The sequence below is a fragment of the Taeniopygia guttata genome, chromosome 1A (assembly GCF_048771995.1).
Source record: "Taeniopygia guttata chromosome 1A, bTaeGut7.mat, whole genome shotgun sequence".
NCBI classification, from domain to species: Eukaryota; Metazoa; Chordata; class Aves; order Passeriformes; family Estrildidae; genus Taeniopygia; species Taeniopygia guttata.
The window spans coordinates 833,405-852,428 of NC_133025.1; the positions used below are offsets into that span (position 1 = coordinate 833,405).

Here is a 19,024-nt window from a genome sequence, read left to right on the forward strand (position 1 = left end):
ACCAGGATCTCAGCACTGCGTGTCCCCAGCGCGTGGTGCCGGGGTCGGTCTGGGGACCCCCGGTAAGTCTGTGCCCAGGTGTCCCTTCCCAACTGCCCCGTGCCAACTGTCCCTTCCCAGCTGGCCCTTCCTGCAGGGCAGAGCTCCGTCCCACCCTGCCACACTCTGGTGCCACCCGTGCTGTCCCATGCCATCTGTCCTGGTGCCATCTGTCCTGTCCTGGTGCCATCTGTCCCTTCCCTGTGCCATCCATGCTGTCCCATCATCCCACCCATCATCGCTGTGGACACATCAGGGGCTGGGGGCTCTGGGGAACCCAGGGGGCTCCTGATCCTGAAGGCAGAGAATTCCCAACAGCCGCTTCGAGGCCTTTCCCCGGTGCGAGGGGACGTGTCCGAGCTCAGCCTGGCTCGGGGGGTGCCACGGGTGACCCGGCAGGGCTGGCACAGGGTGACCCCACCGCGGGCAGGGGCCAAGCCCCCTGCTCCAGGGCTGCTCCAGGGCTGGTTTTCCGTGGGTCCAGCTGGATGCTGCTCCCACGCTGGCTCCGTGTCCCCGGGGTTCCGCTTGCTGCCGCTTCCTCCTGGCCCTGCCTGGCTCTGCGAGGCCCCGGGAGCCGGGAGGAGCCGGGGGGAGCCGGGAGATCCTGGGAGCCGGGAGGAGCCGGGAGTTGACGTTCTCTTGGTGCTGCAGATTTCTCCGACAAGAGGCAGCAGCCTAAGCTGGGATCGCTCATGAAGCAGGTGATGGGAGGGAAGGACGAAGGGCCTGGGACTTTGAGCCGCGGAGGTGAGGACGGGGCGAGGGCGCTGCCTGGGGGCCTCGCCGAGACCCCCAACCCCGGGCAGCTCTCATAGAGCAGGGGATCCCTTGGGAAGAGCAGGGGATTCCTTGGGAAGAGCAGGTGATTCCTTGGGAAGAGCAGGTGATTCCCTGGGACAAGCAGATGATTCCTTGGGAAGAGCAGGTGATCCCCTGGGGAGAGCAGGTGATTCCCTGGGACAAGAAGGTGATTCCCTGGGAAGAGCAGGTGATTCCTTGGGACAAGCAGGTGATTCCCTGGGGAGAGCAGGTGATCCCCTGGGGAGAGCAGGCGATTCCTTGGGAAGAGCGGGAGATTCCCTGGGACAAGCAGATGATTCCTTGGGAAGAGCAGGTGATTCCCTGGGACAAGCAGGTGCTCCCCTGGGACAAGCAGGTGATTCCCTGGGACAAGCAGGCGATTCCCTGGGACAAGCAGGCGATCCCCTGGGAAGAGCAGGTGATTCCTTGGGAAGAGCAGGTGATTCCTTGGGAAGAGCAGGTGATTCCTTGGGACAAACAGGTGATTCCCTGGGAAGAGCAGGTGATTCCCTGGGACAAGCAGGTGATTCCCTGGGACAAGCAGGTGATTCCCTGGGACAAGCAGGATTTTCCCTGGGACAAGCAGGTGTTCCCCTGGGCTGCAGCCGCAGGGAGGGAGGGAGGGAGGGAGGGCTCTGCCTCAGCCCCGGCGCCATCGCCGCCATCCCATTCCCTGTCCGTGGCTCCGTGTCCCTTGCTGAGGTCCCTCTCGTCCTGTGCCCCCAGGGCTGGGTCACAGAGCCAGGGTCATCACCCTGTCCTCCCCCAAGTGCGCGTCGCCGAAGGGCCGCGAGACGCCCCGAGGTACGGACGCGCCCGCGCCGGCCGGGTGTGCCTGACCACTGACCACTGACCACTGACCACTGACCACTGACCCCCTCACTCACTCACTCACCTCCCCTCACCACTAATGGCCAGTAACCCCAGTAACCCCCGAGCCCCCTGCTGCTCCAGGTAAGTACCGGGCAGCCTCGCCAGGTTTGCTTTGGGCTCCTTGGGCTCTGCGGTGCCGGGGCGCAGCTGGTGGCAGGGCTGGGGCACAGGTGGCAGGGCTGTGGCACAGGTGGCAGGTCCTGGTGACGCTGGGGCGCGGTGTGACAGTGCCACTGACAGGACACGGAGCCAGTGGGGTCGGAATCCAGCGGGCAGGAATTCCTGCAGCACCCAGAGGGAGAAGGAGCCAAAGCAAACCTGGTGCCCAGCACCTCCCTGGCATGTCCCCCCGGGCCGGGCTGCGGGGCCAGCGCAGCCCCCGAGCCCCGGGCCCGCCCTGACCCGCCCCGTCCCGCCCCGCAGGGAAGTGGGGCAGCATCCGGGCCAGCGGCCGCATCAGCAGCTACGCCCTGAACGTGGAGATCGGGTCCCGGCTGGCGGGGAAGGACCTGCTGGGCACCCAGCACAACGGCACCCCCGCCGAGCCCTCCTTCCTGCGGCAGCACCGCGCCTCGCTCTACATCATCGGGGACAAGTCCCAGCTGAAGGTGACACACTGGCACGGCCACCGGGGCAGGGACCCGGCTGGGGAGGGAATGGAGCCCAGGAGGGGCTGAGGGAGCTGGGAAGGGAATGGAGCCCAGGAGGGGCTGAGGGAGCTGGGAAGGGAATGGAGCCCAGGAGGGGCTGAGGGAGCTGGGAAGGGGCTGAGCCTGGAGCCAAGGAGGCTCAGGGGGGACCTTGTGGCTCTGCACAAGTCCCTGCCAGGAGGGGACAGCCAGGGGGTCGGGCTGTGCTCCAGGGAACAGGGACAGGAGGAGAGGGAACGGCCTCAGGCTGGGCCAGGGCAGCCTCAGGGGGGACAGCAGCAGGAATTTCCCCATGGAAAGGGGGTCAGGCCTTGGCTGGGGCTGCCCAGGAGGGTTTGCAGTCCCCATCCTTGGATGGATTTCAAAGCCATGTGGATGTGGCACTTGGGGACAGTCAGCGGTGGCCTTGGCAGTGCTGGGGAGTGTGGTTGAACTCCAGGGTCTGGGAGGGCTTTTCCAAGCCGAAGAATCCCCTGATCCCAAGGGTGGCAGTGGCTCAGGCCAGCCCAGCCCTCGCTGTCCCTCTGCAGGGCGTGAAGCCGGACCCGCTGCAGCACTGGGAGGTGGTGCCCATCGAGGTGTTCGACGTGCGCCAGGTCAAGGCCAGCTTCAAGAAGCTGATGAAGGCCTGCGTGCCCGGCTGCCCCTCCAGCGACCCCAGCGTGGCCTACCTGCGCTCCCTGGAGGAGTCAGAGTGGCTGTCCCAGGTCAGGCACCACGGCCAGGGCCTGGCCCTCCCCTCCCTGGGGCTCTGAGCCAGGATGGGCTCCAGTGCCCTGTGCAGAGCAGCGCTGGGACGCCCTGGGGACACGCAGGGGCTGTGAGGGACAAGGTGGGACAATGCAGAGCTCAGCTCTGTGGTGCTGGACACAGCTCTGGGCAGCAATGCTGGGCAGGACCTGCGGGGTGCTCCAGAGGGGCTGGGCCGGGGCAGTGCCAGGCTGGGACGGGGCAGTGCCAGGCTGGGACGGGGCAGTGCCAGGCTGAGCTGGGCAGGGGGACCGGCCCAATGTGGAGCCATGGGAGGGGTCCCACTCTGGAGGGGTGAGGGTCCCCTGTCCTGTTGCCGTGTCCGAGCGCTGGTGGTGGCCCCTGTGACCCCCGAGCGTGGCCTCGCTCCGGAGAAGGGCACACTGCACCCACGGCCACCCCGTGCCCTCCTCACTCCTGGCCCTGCCCTTGGCAGATCCACAAGATCCTGCAGATCTCGGTGCTGGTGGTGGAGCTGCTGGACACGGGCTCGTCCGTGCTGGTCAGTCTGGAGGACGGCTGGGACATCACCACCCAGGTGAGAGCCGGCGGTGGCCGGGGTGGCCCGTGGCCGTCCCCCCACAGCTCCTGGAGCCCCCTGTCCCCGCAGGTGGTGTCCCTGGTGCAGCTCCTGTCCGACCCCTACTACCGCACGCTGGAGGGCTTCCGGCTGCTGGTGGAGAAGGAGTGGCTGTCCTTCGGCCACCGCTTCAGCCACCGCGGCGCCCAGACCCTGGCGGGGCAGAGCAGCGGCTTCGCCCCCATCTTCCTCCAGTTCCTGGACTGTGTGCACCAGGTGAGCCCCGGGACCCGGGCCGGGGACCCCCGAGTGACCGGGGTGACCCCTGGGTGCCCCCCAAGAGCCCCCAAGTCCATGAGTGTCCAGTGGGAGCCCCAGCACCCAGAGGGACCCCTCAGTGCCTACTGGAAGCCCCAAGTGTCCACCGGGACCCCTGAGCACCCGTGGGTGGGACCCCCGAGCCCCGGGAGCACCCCGGGAGCGCCCCGGGGAGGGCCCAGGCCACCCCCTGCCCATGAATCCCAGCCATCCCGGGGCTCTCCCACAGATCCACCTGCAGTTCCCCATGGAGTTCGAGTTCAGCCAGTACTACCTGAAGTTCCTCAGCTACCACTACATTTCCAACCGCTTCCGGACATTCCTGCTGGACTCGGACTACGAGCGCATCGAGCTGGGTGAGTGCGGCGTGCGGGGCCGGGGGTGGCACCTGCCCTGCCCTGTCACACCCGCTGTCCCCTCTGTCCCCCAGGGCTCCTGTACGAGGAGAAGGGCGAGCGGAAGGGCCAGCAGGTCTCCAAATCCATCTGGGATTACATCGACCGCCTCAACAAGAAGGCGCCCATCTTCTTCAACTACCTGTACGCACCTGAGGACGGGGAGGTGAGAGCTGGGGGTGCCTGGAGCACCTGGGAGCACCCCAGGATCCTTCCTGAAGGAGCAGCTGGATTTGGGATTTGCCCACTGGGAAGGGACCCCAGAGCCCCTCCAGTGCCACCCTGCCATGGCAGGGACACCTCCCACTGTCCCAGGCTGCTCCAGCCCCAGTGTCCAGCCTGGCCTTGGCACTGCCAGGGATCCAGGGGCAGCCCCAGCTGCTCTGGCAATCCCAGCCCAGCCAGGAATTCCTCATTCCCAATCTCCCATCCATGGCTGCCCTCTGGCAGTGGGAGCCATTCCCTGTGTCCTGTCCCTGCAGGCCTTGTCCCCAGTCCCTCTGCAGCTCTCCTGGAGCCCCTCCAGGCCCTGGAATGTGCTGGAAGCTCTCCTGGATCCTTCTCCTCTCCAGGCTGGGCACTCCCAGCGCTCCATGTGGACACTCTGTCCCCTTGGTCTGGCCGGGAATGTCCAGCCTGTCCCTGCTGCCCGTCCTGAGCCACCCCCGCCCCTTCCCAGGTGCTGAGGCCGTACAGCAACATCTCCAACCTGAAGGTGTGGGATTACTACACGGAGGAGACGCTGTCCGAGGGCCCCCCGTACGACTGGGAGCTGGCGCAGGGGCCGCCGGAGCCGGCGGAGGAGCCGGAGCGGCAGGACACGGCGGCCCCGCAGAGCAAGCGCCGCATCATCTGGCCCTGCTACGACAACCGCAGCCGCGTGGAGCCCGACGCCATCTCCAAACTGCTCGAGGTGGCATCGCTGCCCCGGGACAGGGACAGTGACCCCGGGACAGGGACCCCGGGACAGGGACAGTGACCCCGGGACAGGGACAGTGACCCCGGCACAGGGACAGCGACCCCGGGACAGGGACAGTGACCCCGGGACAGGGACAGTGACCCCGGCACAGGGACAGCGACCCCGGGACAGGGACAGTGACCCCGGGACAGGGACAGTGACCTCGGGACAGGGACAGTGACCCTGGGACAGGGACAGTGACCCCGGCACAGGGACAGCGACCCCGGCACAGGGACAGTGACCCCGGGACAGGGACAGTGACCTCGGGACAGGGACAGTGACCCCGGCACAGGGACAGCGACCCCGGGACAGGGACAGTGACCCCGGGACAGGGACAGTGACCTCGGGACAGGGACAGTGACCCTGGGACAGGGACAGTGACCCCGGCACAGGGACAGCGACCCCGGGACAGGGACAGCGACCCCGGGACAGGGACAGTGACCCCAGGACAGGGACAGCGACCCCGGGACAGGGACAGTGACCCCAGGACAGGGACAGTGACCTCGGCACAGGGACAGTGACCCCAGGACAGGGACAGTGACCCCGGCACAGGGACAGTGACCGCGGGACAGGGACAGCGGCCCCGGCACAGGGACAGTGGCCCCAGGGGTTTTGTCCCTCCCGGGGCTGATGCCGGAATCCCCCCCACAGGAGCTGCACAACCTGGAGATGGAGCTGGGGCAGGTCCCGGAGCGCTGGAAGGACACGTGGGACAAGGTGAAAGCGTCCCAGCGCACAGAGGGGAGGCAGGACGGCAGCAGGGTAGGTGACAGGGCGTGACAGGGCTGTGCCAGGCACTGTCACAGGATGTGACAGGGTGTGACAGGGTGTGGCTGTGGCTGTGATGTGTGACAGGGTGTGGTGGGAGCTGTGACAGGACTGTGACAGAGGTGTGACAGGCTGCTGCTGCTGCTGCTGCTCAGCCCCAGCCCCCTCACGCTGTCCCTCCCCGCAGACCCCCAGCTCCTTGCTGATGTCCTCGGGGCTGTCCCACCACCGGCGCTCGCTGGGCGTGTACCTGCAGGAGAGCGGGGTGGGCTCCACGCTCAACCTCAGCCTGGACAGCGACACCAGCAGCACCTCCACCCCGTCCAGCAGGAAGCCGGGCGGCCGCCGCAGCACCTCCACCCTCTACAGCCAGTTCCAGATGTCCGAGAGCGAGAACAGGCAGGCGGGGCTGGGAAGGGGCTGGGAAGGGGCAGTGGGAGGGGGATCCCCCCAGGCGGGACAGGACGTGGATCCCGGTGGGTTCCCATCCCTGACCCCGCTGTTCCAACCCCTTCCTGCCCCGCAGGTCCTACGAGGGGTCTCTGTACAAGAAAGGCGCCTTCATGAAACCCTGGAAGTCTCGGTGGTTCGTGCTGGATAAAACCAAACATCAGGTACTGGGTGGGCCCCGGGGTCTGTCCTGTGTCTCTGTCCCATCCCACCCCATCCCATGGATCCCACGCCGTGGATCCCATCCCATCCCATCCCATGGATCCCATCCCATGGATCCCACGCCGTGGATCCCATCCCGTCCCTGCCCTGCCCTGAGCCCGCTCTCCCGCAGCTGCGGTACTACGACAGCCGGATGGACACGGAGTGCAAGGGGGTCATCGACCTGGCCGAGGTGGAGTCCATCACCCCGGGGACCCCCACCATGGGGGCCCCCAAGACGGTGGACGAGAAAGCTTTCTTCGACGTGAGTGTCCCCAGGGCTGGCCCCGGGACTCCGCTCCGCTCGCCGCGGGCCGTGCCTCACCCCGCCTCTCTCTGCCCGCAGCTGAAGACGACGAAACGAGTTTACAATTTCTGCGCCCAGGACGTGCAGCTGGCCCAGCAGTGGATCGACCGCATCCAGAGCTGCCTGTCGGACGCGTGAGCCCGGCTCGCGGAGCCGCGATTCCAGGCACGGCTGCCGGGCCTGCAGCGGCAGCACAGGCAGCGCCAGGCTCCAGGCCGAGCCCGGGACTGAGGGAGAGGAGGAGCGGCCCTTCCTCCCGTGCCCGGGGCGGGTGGCACCGGGAGGGATTCCTCGCGTTGAAGCGGGCGGGGGCCCCGTCCCGCCCCCAGCCCCGTCTGAGCCGTGTCGTGACCCCGTGTCCTCCGTGTGCCCCGGCCCCGCTCCCTGGGCGGGGGTCCTGCGCCCCACGCCCCCACCCCACACTGCTGGGGGAGGCAGAGCTACCCCCTCGTCCTGCCCTTGGTCCTGCTCCCCTGCATGTCTGCCAGAGCCCCCTGGACCCTGCCCTGCCCCTCCCGGCCTGGGAGCGACTCCGGGGCTCCGCTCCTGTCCCGCTGGAGCCGGGACCTGCAGCTCGATGGCAGAGGGGACAGAGCCCTCAGCTGAGGGGGTGGCAGAGGGGACTGCAGCTCAGGGGATGGCAGAGGGGACTGCAGCTCGGGATGGCAGAGGGGACAGCGCAGGAGTACCGGACCATCCCGTGGAGCCGCTCCCAGCTGTACACAGGAACAAGGGCAATGATGGGAATGTTGGGATGCTGCAGGCGCTGGCTCCGTGTCCCTGGGGGGAGCGTGGCCGTGGCCGCTCTGCTCCCATGGGCAGGAGGCTCCTCGGGCCGGGGGGTGCCTGTCCTGGCTGGGACAGTCTCTACCTCCAGGCTGGCTGTCCCGGGGGGCACATTCCCTGCGGGAGGTGCCAAACGCTGCAGCCTCCTGGGTGTCCCTCTGTCCCCTCCCAGGGGATGAGGATCCCCTCTGGCTGAAGCCACACAGGGCTGGGACAGTGGCCCTGCAAGTGCCACCTGGTCTCTGCAGGGTCTCTTTTGCACAGGTCACACCCCCAGCCCTCAGGGCTCTCCTCCCTCCAACCCTGCCCCAGGTGTCCCTTTTGTGCTCTGCCTGTGCCCAGCCGGGTGGGGGGCCCGAGGGAGCAGCTCCTGTCCCTGTCCTCGTCCCTGTCCCTGTCCCGGCCCCGCTGTCCCTGTCCCAGCCCCCCTGTCCTTGTCCCTTGTCCCACTGTCCCTGTCCCCGTCCCTGTCCCTGTCCCGGCCCCACTGTCCCTGTCCCTGTCCCGGCCCCACTGTCCCTGTCCCTGTCCCAGCCCTGCTGTCCCAGCCCCCCTGTCCCTGTCCCAGCCCCCCTGTCCCTGTCCCTGTCCCAGCCCCCCTGTCCCTGTCCCTGTCCCAGCCCCCTGTCCCAGTCCCAGCCCCACTGTCCCTGTCCCTGTCCCAGCCCCCCTGTCCCTGTCCCTGTCCCAGCCCCCCTGTCCCTGTCCCAGCCCCACTGTCCCTGTCCCCGTCCCTGTCCCTGTCCCAGCCCCACTGTCCCTGTCCCTGTCCCTGTCCCTGTCCCTGTCCCCGTCCCAGCCCCCCTGTCCCTGTCCCCGTCCCTGTCCCTGTCCCAGCCCCCCTGTCCCCGTCCCTGTCCCTGTCCCTGTCCCAGCCCTGCTGTCCCTGTCCCTGTCCCCTGTCCCTGTCCCAGCCCCGCTGTCCCCTCTGCTGCTGCCCCTCGGTGCCGGGGGTGGCTCTCGGTACCGAAGGGGCTCCTGCAGCCCCCCCACCCCGCACTGCTGTGAACTGGGGGTTCGGCACGGGGGGACCCCAGAGGGCACCGTGGGGTCACTGCGGCCCCACGGCCACCCGGGACCCCCCAGCACCCCCAGGACTGACCCCCCAGCTCGGCCAGCCCCTCCACCCGTCTCGTTTTTAAAGTCCAGCGTTTTATTTCAGTGCAGAGCTCTTTGTACAGTCGCCCCGTCCCTCTGTCCCATCCTGGCTGTGCAGGTGTAACACGGAGGTTTTGTAACTTACCTGAGCAGTTGTAGATTATTGAAGTTTCTGTACATTGTGTCAAACACGCAGAGTCCTTGTATTGTATTTGTGCCTAGAGGAAAAGGTTATTCTATAAAGAGAACTAACGGAATTTAATAAAAAAATTAATATGAGAGACGCTCCTTTTGCCTCGCTGAGCAGCGGGAGCGGCAGAGCCTCGGGACAGCTCAGGACAGGCTCAGCTGCTGGGGCACAGGGCAGGGCCCGGGGATCCCGGCACAGGGACCCCTGCACCGCGCTGGCACTGCCCTGTCCCACTGCAGGAGAGGGAACAGCCTCAGGCTGGGCCAGGGCAGCCTCAGGGGGGACAGCAGCAGGAATTTCCCCATGGAAAGGGGGTCAGGCCTTGGCTGGGGCTGCCCAGGGGGGTTTGGACTCCCCATCCCTGGAGGGAACTCCTGGAGGTGGCACTCAGGGCTCTGGGCTGGGGACAAGGTAGGGATTTGGCACAGCTTGGACTTGGTGACCCTGGAGGGCTTTTCCAGCCTCAGGGATTCCATGATTCCATCAGGAGTCCAGCCCCACTCCCGGCCCTGACCGTCCCAGAGCCCCCTCGGGACCCTCAGCGTCATGCGGGATGGAGGAACCCAGCACTGGCACGTGAATTTTGAACTTTTATTGATAGTTGGAATTTACAGCCTAAAACTGACAACATAGAGAGATGCAGACTTTTTTTCCTTTTTCTTATTTTCTTTTTTTTTTTTTTCTTTTTTGGTCGCTTTTTTACAAAAAAAAAAAAAAACCAAACCAAAAACCAAAATAACCAAAAAAGCCACCAGCATCAGATTTACAATATAAAAGTTTTGACAGTAGAGAGACTAAAGTACATCTGGAATTACTCAGAAAAATAAACAGGGAAAAGGCAGTAATTTCAAATTTGTCCCTCATATTTACACATAATACACAGACATTGCTTACAAAGACCCGGATCCCAGTTTAAGGGCAGTTGGCATCGTGAGAAGGCTCCCCCGGCATCGCCCTCGTGCCCGCCCGGGCCGGGAGCGGCTCCGGGATCTCCCCGCGGCCCCTCCGTGGTTTTATTGCTTTGCGGGGCCGGTGGTTGTGGAGAAAGGCATCGAGTCCCCCCCGCTGCTGCTCCCGGGGGACACCGGGACACCCCCAGCCCCGGGAATTCCCTCGGGAATTGGCAATGTCCCCGCTGCCAGCGCAGATTTCAGGGAGACTCAGCTCGGGACACCACGGCAGGATTTGGGAAGAGGAGCTGAAAATCCGGGCTCGGGCTGGGGACCCCCGCAAGATTCCCAAATCCACGAATTCCCACGGCCACGGTGCCTCCCTCTGCTCGGGCTGCTGGATTTATGGGATCTCCCGTGCTCAGGGAAGGCTCCGGCTCCCATCCCACAGCCTGGAATCAGCTCTGCCTCAGCCGGGACGTGGGGATGGCAGAGGTGCCATTCCCGAGGCCTTCTCCCAGAATGAGCCAAGGCAAGGAGCCAGGCACGGCCTGGGATGGGCACGGAGCCCCCGGGACGGGCACAAAGCCCCTGGGACAGGCACGGAGCCCCTGGGATGGGCACAGAGCCCCCAGGATGAGCACGGAGCCCCCAGGATGGGCACGGAGCCCCCGGGATGGGCACAGAGCCCCCGGGATGGGCATGGATCCCCTGGGACGGGCACGGAGCCCCCGGGATGGGCACGGAGCCCGGACAGAATCCGCTCCCTCAGGAGATGCCCGCATGGCCCTGCCAGCCCCGGGCACCGCCGCGGTCCCGGAGCCCCCCGCTCTCCTGGAGATCCGGATTATTCCCAACAAACAGCCCAGCCTGGGTCATTTTTAGATCGGTTTGGGGCTCTGGAGGTGGCACTGGGGTGTCCCGGGGATGTCTGTGCTTTGTGCTAACAGTCACAGCCCGGGGGACCCAGCCAGGGGATGGAAAAGCCGCGGAACGGCGGCTCCAGAGGCTCCAACTCAACAGCAACCGTGGGATACTCCGAGTGCGGATGGATGGAGCAGGCCGGGGGGAAACGGAGCCAAGGAGGGATTTGCTGGAGCGAATTCACCAGGGAAAACCACCAGGAACCCCTCGGGACCGGGACGTGCAGCAGGGATCATCCCCGCGGATCCCAGGCCTCAGGCAGGGTAAAGGAAAGGTTTGGAAAATGTCACAGAAAGGAGAATGCCTGGAAAACTCCACATTTCCACCCGAATTCCCCTCAACTGACGCCGCAGCCGGGTTGGACATGGAAGGCAAAGACAGAAAGAAGGAAAAGGGAACCTCCATGGCCTCTGAGAGTGCCAGGGACAGCCTGGGATGGCTCCAGCCTGGAGCAGCCTCTCCCGCCCGGAGAAAACAAACAGGGATCAAATCAGGGGAAGGAGCCGCTCCATTCTCAGCCCCGGGACCCCTGGAATTCCCAGCCCTGCCCAGCACCCGGGACTGGGACTGGGATTGGGATTGGGACTGGATTGATTTGTACCAGCGCTGGAGCCCATTGGGAAGGTGCGAATCTCCTGCTCCAGGAGATCCCAGCAAAGCCAAAAGCTCTGGGAAAAACGGGATTTGGGTGAGTTTAGAAATCTCTGCAATAAATTTTTATAAATATTCCCTATTTACAGCAAACGGTGGGAATGGGAGAGTGGGGAGGGAAGGAGGAGGCAGGAACATGATTGGTACAGCTCCTGCTGCCATTGCTGGGATGCTCCTGCTGTGCCCAGTGTCCCCTCAGCCCTCATTCCATGGATCCATCCCCTCTGGAATGCTCCTGCCTGTCCCCAGTGTCCCCTCAGCCCCCATTCCATGGATCCATGCCCTCTGGAATGCTCCTGCCTGTCTCCAGTGCCCCATCAGCCCCCATTCCATGGATCCATCCCCTCTGGAATGCTCCTGCCTGTCCCCAGTGTCCCCTCAGCCCCCATTCCATGGATCCATCCCCTCTGGGATGTTCCTGCCTGTGCCCAAGGCTGGGGGACAAACCAACCACCTCCTTCCCTGAAATCCCAAGGATTTTCATCCCAAGGTCTCTCCTCCTCAGTCACGGCCTCAGCCAAATGGGAAACCCCCAGGAAAGGTTCTGGCTCCCTTGGGAATGGGGTGGGGGGCCAGGTCCTGTTCCTAAATTGGCCATAAATCCATAAATCCAGGAGGTCCGGCTGCTCCGGCCCCCAGCGTGTCCTTTGATCCCGAACAGGAAAAGGGGATCCCGTGCAGGGAAACCCAACCCAAGGCAGGCAATTCCCAATTCCGGCCCCTCCCGCTGTGCCCAGGTCCAAGGCTGGATCCCAGCACTGTTCCCTCCACCCAGAGCTCTGAGCATTCCCCGTGTTTGCCACTGTCGGTTGCCAGGGGATGGAAAGACAATTTGAAGAGGGAAAAGCTCATCAGGGAATTCTCTGGGACTGTCTGGCAGAAAATCCCTTTCTATTCCACAAACCCCAGACCCAGCAGGGGAATGTTTATATTCCAAGGGGGGGGGGATATTTACAGGCCCAGGAAGTTTTTGTTTCAATTCCATTAAACAATAAAATATTTGGGATTAAACATTAACTCCATTCCATCAGAAAATCGGGAATAATCCTTTCTTTCTGCTGCTTTCAAGGCCAGTTTCTGTACTAGTCAGAGATGGCTCCGATGCCCAGGCTGGAGCCTGGGATCCTTCTGGAGCAGACAGGAAAGGGACACAGAATTCCCGTTCCTACCCCATGGCCCCACTCCCATGGGATCTCCGCCACCCCCTGGGAAAGGATCGGCTTCTCCCGCACGGCCCACGGGGGGCTGAGCATTCCCAAGGGACCTTTTCCTTCTCTGCTCTGCAATTCCAACAGGGCCCCATTCCCACCAGCATCCTCACATCCCCAGCCAGGGAAGGGCCGGGAAGGGGCCCGGGGGGCTCCTGTGACCAAATCCTGAACTGGGACGGATGAACTGGGATATAGGGATGGATGAACTGGGACACTGGGATGGACTGGGACACTGGGATGGATGAGCTGGGACACTGGGATGCACAAACTGGGAGAAGGAGCTGTGAGGTGCAGGGAGAGGAGCACAGGGAACAGAAATCCCTTGCTGGGACGGGGATGGATTTAAGGCACTTGGATCAGTGGAACTGGGAATGATTTGTTACCCACGGGCTTGGGCACAGGAGGTTTTCCTTCTTTGATTCCTGGGATGGAAGAGGCCTGGATCCAAGCTGGAATGGGAAGAGGTGGCTCCTTCCAGACTAAATCCAAGGCTCTGGCTTGCTGTGGAACTTCAGTGGGGCAGTGCCCTGCCCTGGAACTGCTCCCGGATCCAAGGGGCCTGGAAGGGCTGAGGGAGCAGAACCTTTTCTGGGAAAGCTGCAGCAGGTCTGGAGGGAGGCAGGAGCAGGGATGGGAATTGCAGGGATGTGATGATACATGGGAATGCACTGCAAATGAACGGGATCCAGGGGAAGGGAAGGGAAGGGAAGGGAAGGGAAGGGAAGGGAAGGGAAGGGAAGGGAAGGGAAGGGAAGGGAAGGGAAGGGAAGGGAAGGGAAGGGAAGGGAAGGGAAGGGAAGGGAAGGGAAGGGAAGGGAAGGGAAGGGAAGGGAAGGGAAGGGAAGGGAAGGGAAGGGATTTGGATTGGGATTTTCCACACTTTCCCAGATTCTGCCATGGCCAATGGGACACAGATTGGAGTTTGAACATTCCTAGGATGAGAGAAAGGAGCAGGAAAGAGCTGAAGTGTCCGTGCAAAGTCCCTGCCAGGAGTGGGAACAGGGAATAACTGCAGGGAGCAGGGAATGGCTGCAGGGAGCTGGGACTGACTGCAGGGATCAGGGAATGCAGGGCCAGGGAACAGCTGCAAGGACCGTGGAATAGAGGTGAGGGTCAGGGAAGTGCGAGGACCAAGGGATTACTCCGAGGGCCAGGGAAGGACTCCAGGGTGCCAGGAATTCACAGGAGGACATGGAAGGCATGCAAGGACCACGGAACAAGGGAACTCCAGGCTCGGCTCTGGGCTCAGGAGTGGAGCAGCCAGAATTCCCTGTTGCAACCCCAGCACCCCACTCGAGGTTCTCCAGCAGCAGCCTGGGAAAGAGGAGAGTGGGAGAAGCACTTCCATGGAGAGAAGAACGTTTGCTGTGCCTGTGGCTAATTCCATTCCACGTCTGGATCCATGAGATCCAGCCAAGGGCATCCTCTGGTAGTGCCCTCACTGCCACAGGCACCAAACCCACCCCTGCAGGGGAATCCCATCAGCATTCCCAGAATTCCTACCAAGTTCTGCAAAACTGCCTCTGAGCATCAAAACTACAGGAGAAAGGATTTTTTCCTTGTTTCCATCTGTCCAAGGAATTTGAGGGAATCAAAAATAGAAGGGAAGGCTCTGCCCTCCAGAAAAGCCCCAAATACGGAGAGAGGAAAATCCCTCTCTTCCCATCAGCATCAAATACAAAAATACAGTTTCCATGGGAACATCCCATTGCTGGGAGAGGTGAGGACCACCAGGGAATACTGGGAATTCTGTACAAATCCAGGGAAGAGCTGGGACACCACAAAGCCCTTCCTGGATGAGGTAAGAGAGATTCAGGTGAGCAAAGCCACCAGGGAGGAGACAAATTGTTCCTTTTCCATTTGCCTATCCCTAAGTTCAGCCCTAAATACACCTGGAAAACTCCTGGGTTTGCTGGAACTTCCCACCAGGGAGGGAAAAAGCAGATCAAAGATCTCATTCTCAGCCCAAACCCAACAGCACTCCTGATAAAGTCAGAAACGTTATCCAGGACAAACCCAAGAGGAACTGATCCAACCCATCTTCCAAAGATCTCATACTTTCACTGATGGGATGCTGGAGCTTCGAGGGCACCACTGCTGCCACTGCCACATGTCATTAATTACCACAGGCAATTATTCATTAACACTGCCAAATTCCAGAGCCCATTCTGGACTGGGAGCAGCACAATCCCAAATGCAATCTCAGCAGAGCCAAGGGAGAAGTCCTGGTAAGGAGTCCAGGGGAGAACAGGCACAAGGAAACCCCTCCATGCGGGTTTCCATGGACACACCGCAGCAGCACACCTCATTCCCTGAGGGCAGGGCAGGGCTGGGCAGCCTCGGGCCCTTCCCCGGGGCAGGGCCAGGATTCCAGGGGACACATCCCTGTCCCCCAGGAGAGGACAGCAGCACGGGACGGAGCCAGGAGGAGCAGGAATGGAGAATGTTCCATGGCAAGAACAGCTTCCCAAACACGGACGGAGCCAGGACAGCGGGATGGGAAACGCAGGAGGAGCTCCCAGTCCCAACACACGCAGCTCGGCCGGCGAGGAGGGACCAGGAATCCTCTCAGAGCCCAGTGAGCCCCAGTTTAAACCAGTTCAGAGCCAGCCCATGAGTGACAGGACAGCAGGAAGACGGGTACAGCCAGGATACAGCCGGGATACACCCGGGATACACCCAGGATACACCTGGGATACACCCAGGACACACCCAGGACACACCCTGGGTACACCTGGGATACACCTTGAGCCCTTCACTAAGCACCACACTCCAGTTTTTCCAACAGATTATTATTTTGTTTTTCAGATCAATTCCTTTTTTTCTGACAGATCAATTCCCAGCCCACACAGTGGGGCAGAAAGGTCCCCTCAGGAATGCCACTGGAGAAGAAGAAAGTAATTTAAATGATATTTCCTTTAGATATGTTCTTTGGGAATGTCCCTGCACTTTCACTGGGAAGTCTGGGAACTGGGATGCCCAATCCCTTTGAAACAGACACTGAGGGCAACCCTGGGCTTTTTGTCTTTTTTTTTTGGTAATTGTTTTTCCCCCAATCCCTGCTCCCCAGGGTTTCCATTCCCTGCCCACCTGAAGCTCTCCAAAGAGATGTTCTTGATGAAACCCTGGGATGAAACCTTGGGATTGCATCCCAGGGGCAGCAAAGCCTTGGGACATTGGGGAATTTCCCTCTTTGGGGGCTTTGCTGAGGACAGAGGACCCCAATGAACTCCTGGGATTCTGCCTGCCTCAAGAGGAGAGGGAATTCTGTCTTGGGGAAGTTTTTGGCTGTGGAATTGCTGAGGCAATGACGGAATATTCGCTGCTGGCTGTCCTTCCAGGGCGCTGGGTGCAGTGGGAAGAGGCTCTCCCCCTGGATACACCTCTGGATAACCCAGGACCGAGGGGGTACAGAGCCCCCCAGCCCATCCTGAGCCCCAGGAATGCCCAATCCCAGCACTGGTTCCATCTGCCGTGGATCACAGCTCCACACCGGGATTTGGGTTCCCAGCCCTGCGGGACACTGGAAGGAGCACCCAAGTGACAGCGGCTGGGGACGCTCCCAAACCACGGGATTTTCCCATTCCCACGGAGTCTGTTCTCCCCACATCCGCCCAGGGACGAGCGTGCCGGGATCCAGGGATTCCCGGGATCCAGGGATTCCTGGGATTGCCCAAGGGATGGGGTTTGGCTCTAACTGTGCCCTAGAGCCCCCTCCCCTCGCATGGAGCACCGGCACAGCGGGATCACTGGATCCCGGGATCGATGCCCAGGCAGGCACAGCCACTGCAGGAACATTCCAGAACCTTCCCCCAGGAAAGGAACCTGGCCTTGCTGCTTTTGGTCTTGACCCTGGGGATAACAACGCAGCCCCTTGTGCTCCCAGTGCCCCTTCCCAGGTCTCCCACAAGCTCCAGGTGTGCGTGGGCAAATACCCACGGAACGCCCCAGATCTGTGCCCACCACGCCCTCAGCAGCCCCACGGACACCCGGTGCAGATTCCAAGCAGGAGGGAAGCACAGAGCAGGGCCTGGGGGAGCCTTCAGCTCTCAGACCCGGAGCCGGGCAGGGCAGGGGACGAGGGGATGGGGGGAGACAGGGAATTCCATCCTCAGAAGCCGAGAGATCCTGCTCCAGCCCTGGGAAGCCCTTCCCCGGAGCACGGGGAGAAGGAAAACCCGCAGTGGGACACTCCAAGCTCTACACACCCGCCGTGTCTCCAGAGGGATGGAAGCTCTGCCTCAGAAGGATTTCCTATTCCTGCATTCCCCACAAACCACCGGAGCCAGGCCAGGAGCTGCAGACCCCGGCAGCCCGAGCAGCAGGAGCTGGGCCTGGATCAGCCCTGGCTGGAGGGAAGAACAACCCCGGGGGAGTGGAGAGGTGCAAGGAACTGAGAGCCTCAACCCCAGCCGTGGAGGGATCATCCACAGGCACCAAACCCGTGGAATTTGTGCATCTCCACAGGTCTGACCAAGCCCCAGTGATGTGTCTCAGCACTAAGTAATAAATTAACCCACTAATGAGCCCCCGGTAATGAGCTGTGTTCGGATCTGGATATGCCCAAGGATATTATTATTATTATAATCATTATTATTAATATAATTATTATTATTAAAGCTCTCACTGCCACTCGGGGACTCGAAGGCAAAGCTGAGGAACGCCAGGCTGGAATTGCAGCGGCAGGCACAGCCAGCCCCACCTCTGGGAGCCACCACAGGGCTGTTGCTGGCCCATCCCTGCCCAGGTGGAATCACAGCTCCCAGAGCACTGCTCCCACGGGAAGGGATGATCCAGCTGTGCCTGCCGGGCATTCCCCTCATCCCCCGATCCCACACGGATCGGGCACAGCTGCCCTGGGGCAGGTGGAGCATCCCCCGGGATCCAGCCAGGCTGTACCAGCACGTGGATCCTTCAGCTTCCACGGAATCAGCTCTGGCACCCCAAGAATGCCCGAAGGGAAACCGATGTCCAGCACAACTCTAGCACCAATCCTTGGGAAATTAAGACTTTAATGTGTTTCCAATCAGGACCTCAAAGCCACTGATCCTGTCTGAGAGTCCTGGCTGGAGTGGGATCGATCCCTGAACACCAAGCGGGGGAAGCAAAGCACAAAGTGAGATATTTTTCCCTCCCAGTGCAATTAACTTTAAATTACTAACTTTAAATTACACGCAGCGAGTGAAAACTTCCAGAACGAGAGCCCTGCACCACCTGATTCCCAGGGACGTGGGGCTGGGGGCAGCCCAGCCCTGCCAGCAGCACAGGAGTGGCCCACAGCCCCCGTAGCCTCCAGGATCCCAGCCGGGTCCAGCGCCCAGCTCCTGGGATCCATCCCTTTTCCCAGCTGGGCACACCGGGCTGAGCTGGGCTGCAGGAATGGAACCAGGCAGAGCAGCCCCACCGTGGGAACGCCTCGTTCCCCTCACTGCCCTCCCAGCCCACCTAAGGACATCCCACCAGCGGACACCAGGAAGGGATTTCCAGGCAGCCAGGCTGCCCTGTTGGGAATGTGAGGTCCTCCCCACCCTCAGGGATGCATCCCAAAGCAGGAGCCTGGCTCCCTGTGCGCCAAGCTCCAGCCTTTACTCCAGAGGGAGGATTTTTCAGGATTAAACATGCCAGGGGGTTCCAGCTCAGCCGCCCGGGTGGCCCAACTCCCCCCGTGCCCCTCATGTGCCCCCCAGGCTGGGCTGGCAGTGAGCTCAGAGCCCGGCACCAGCACGGCATTCCCGGGAGCGGGTCCGCAGCCTGGGCACGTCCCCCATCCCCCATCCCAGCTCCAGGTGCTCCCCTCACCTGCCCTGCTCCCCCATCCTCCTGAGGGACCCCAACGTCCCCCAGGGCTCTCCCATGCCCTCCCCCAACGCTGTCATCACCAGGTACAAAGTGCAAAAGTGTTGCTGTTCCTGCATCCATTAAAAACTTTAAAAACAGAACAAAACAAACAGAAAAAGGATTTCCATCATCATTTGCAAATACATCAATTCAGTCTCCAAAGAGCCAGTGAACCCCTGGTCACCTCCTCCTGGGCAGGGTCCCCTGCGGCCAACACGGACATCAGCAGGAGAGGCCACTCTGACCCAGCCCAGAGCCTGCCCTGATCCACCACGTGCCCACGGAGAGCCGGAGCAGCGCTGGAACGCAGTTGGGCCTCAGCGTCACTCCGGGACAGCCCCGGCCCTGCCAGCCCAGTGCGAGCCCTCCCTGCTCCCCCACGGAAGTGTTGGCATTCCTCCTC

At 62.3% G+C, this 19,024-nt stretch overlaps 1 protein-coding gene across 6 annotated transcripts in view; it reads left to right on the forward strand.

Annotated features, from left to right (window-relative positions):
* SBF1 (SET binding factor 1) overlaps positions 1-8,158 on the forward strand; it is a 63,659-nt gene extending 55,501 nt beyond the window's left edge. For 2 of the 6 annotated variants that reach the window (XM_041720728.2, XM_041720732.2), the window contains 14 exons: positions 694-789; positions 1,570-1,647; positions 2,140-2,324; positions 2,897-3,073; positions 3,553-3,654; positions 3,727-3,912; positions 4,184-4,310; positions 4,385-4,515; positions 5,029-5,262; positions 5,959-6,069; positions 6,263-6,474; positions 6,602-6,689; positions 6,860-6,991; positions 7,073-8,158. In XM_041720728.2, the coding sequence (XP_041576662.2) occupies positions 694-789; positions 1,570-1,647; positions 2,140-2,324; positions 2,897-3,073; positions 3,553-3,654; positions 3,727-3,912; positions 4,184-4,310; positions 4,385-4,515; positions 5,029-5,262; positions 5,959-6,069; positions 6,263-6,474; positions 6,602-6,689; positions 6,860-6,991; positions 7,073-7,171 (1,958 nt within the window). In that variant the 3' untranslated portion in view covers positions 7,172-8,158. The remainder of the gene's footprint in view (positions 1-693; positions 790-1,569; positions 1,648-2,139; positions 2,325-2,896; positions 3,074-3,552; positions 3,655-3,726; positions 3,913-4,183; positions 4,311-4,384; positions 4,516-5,028; positions 5,263-5,958; positions 6,070-6,262; positions 6,475-6,601; positions 6,690-6,859; positions 6,992-7,072) is intronic. The other 4 variants (XM_041720733.2, XM_041720738.2, XM_041720735.2 and 1 more) reach the window with 2 other exon arrangements.
* Positions 8,159-19,024: the final 10,866 nt, after the last annotated feature.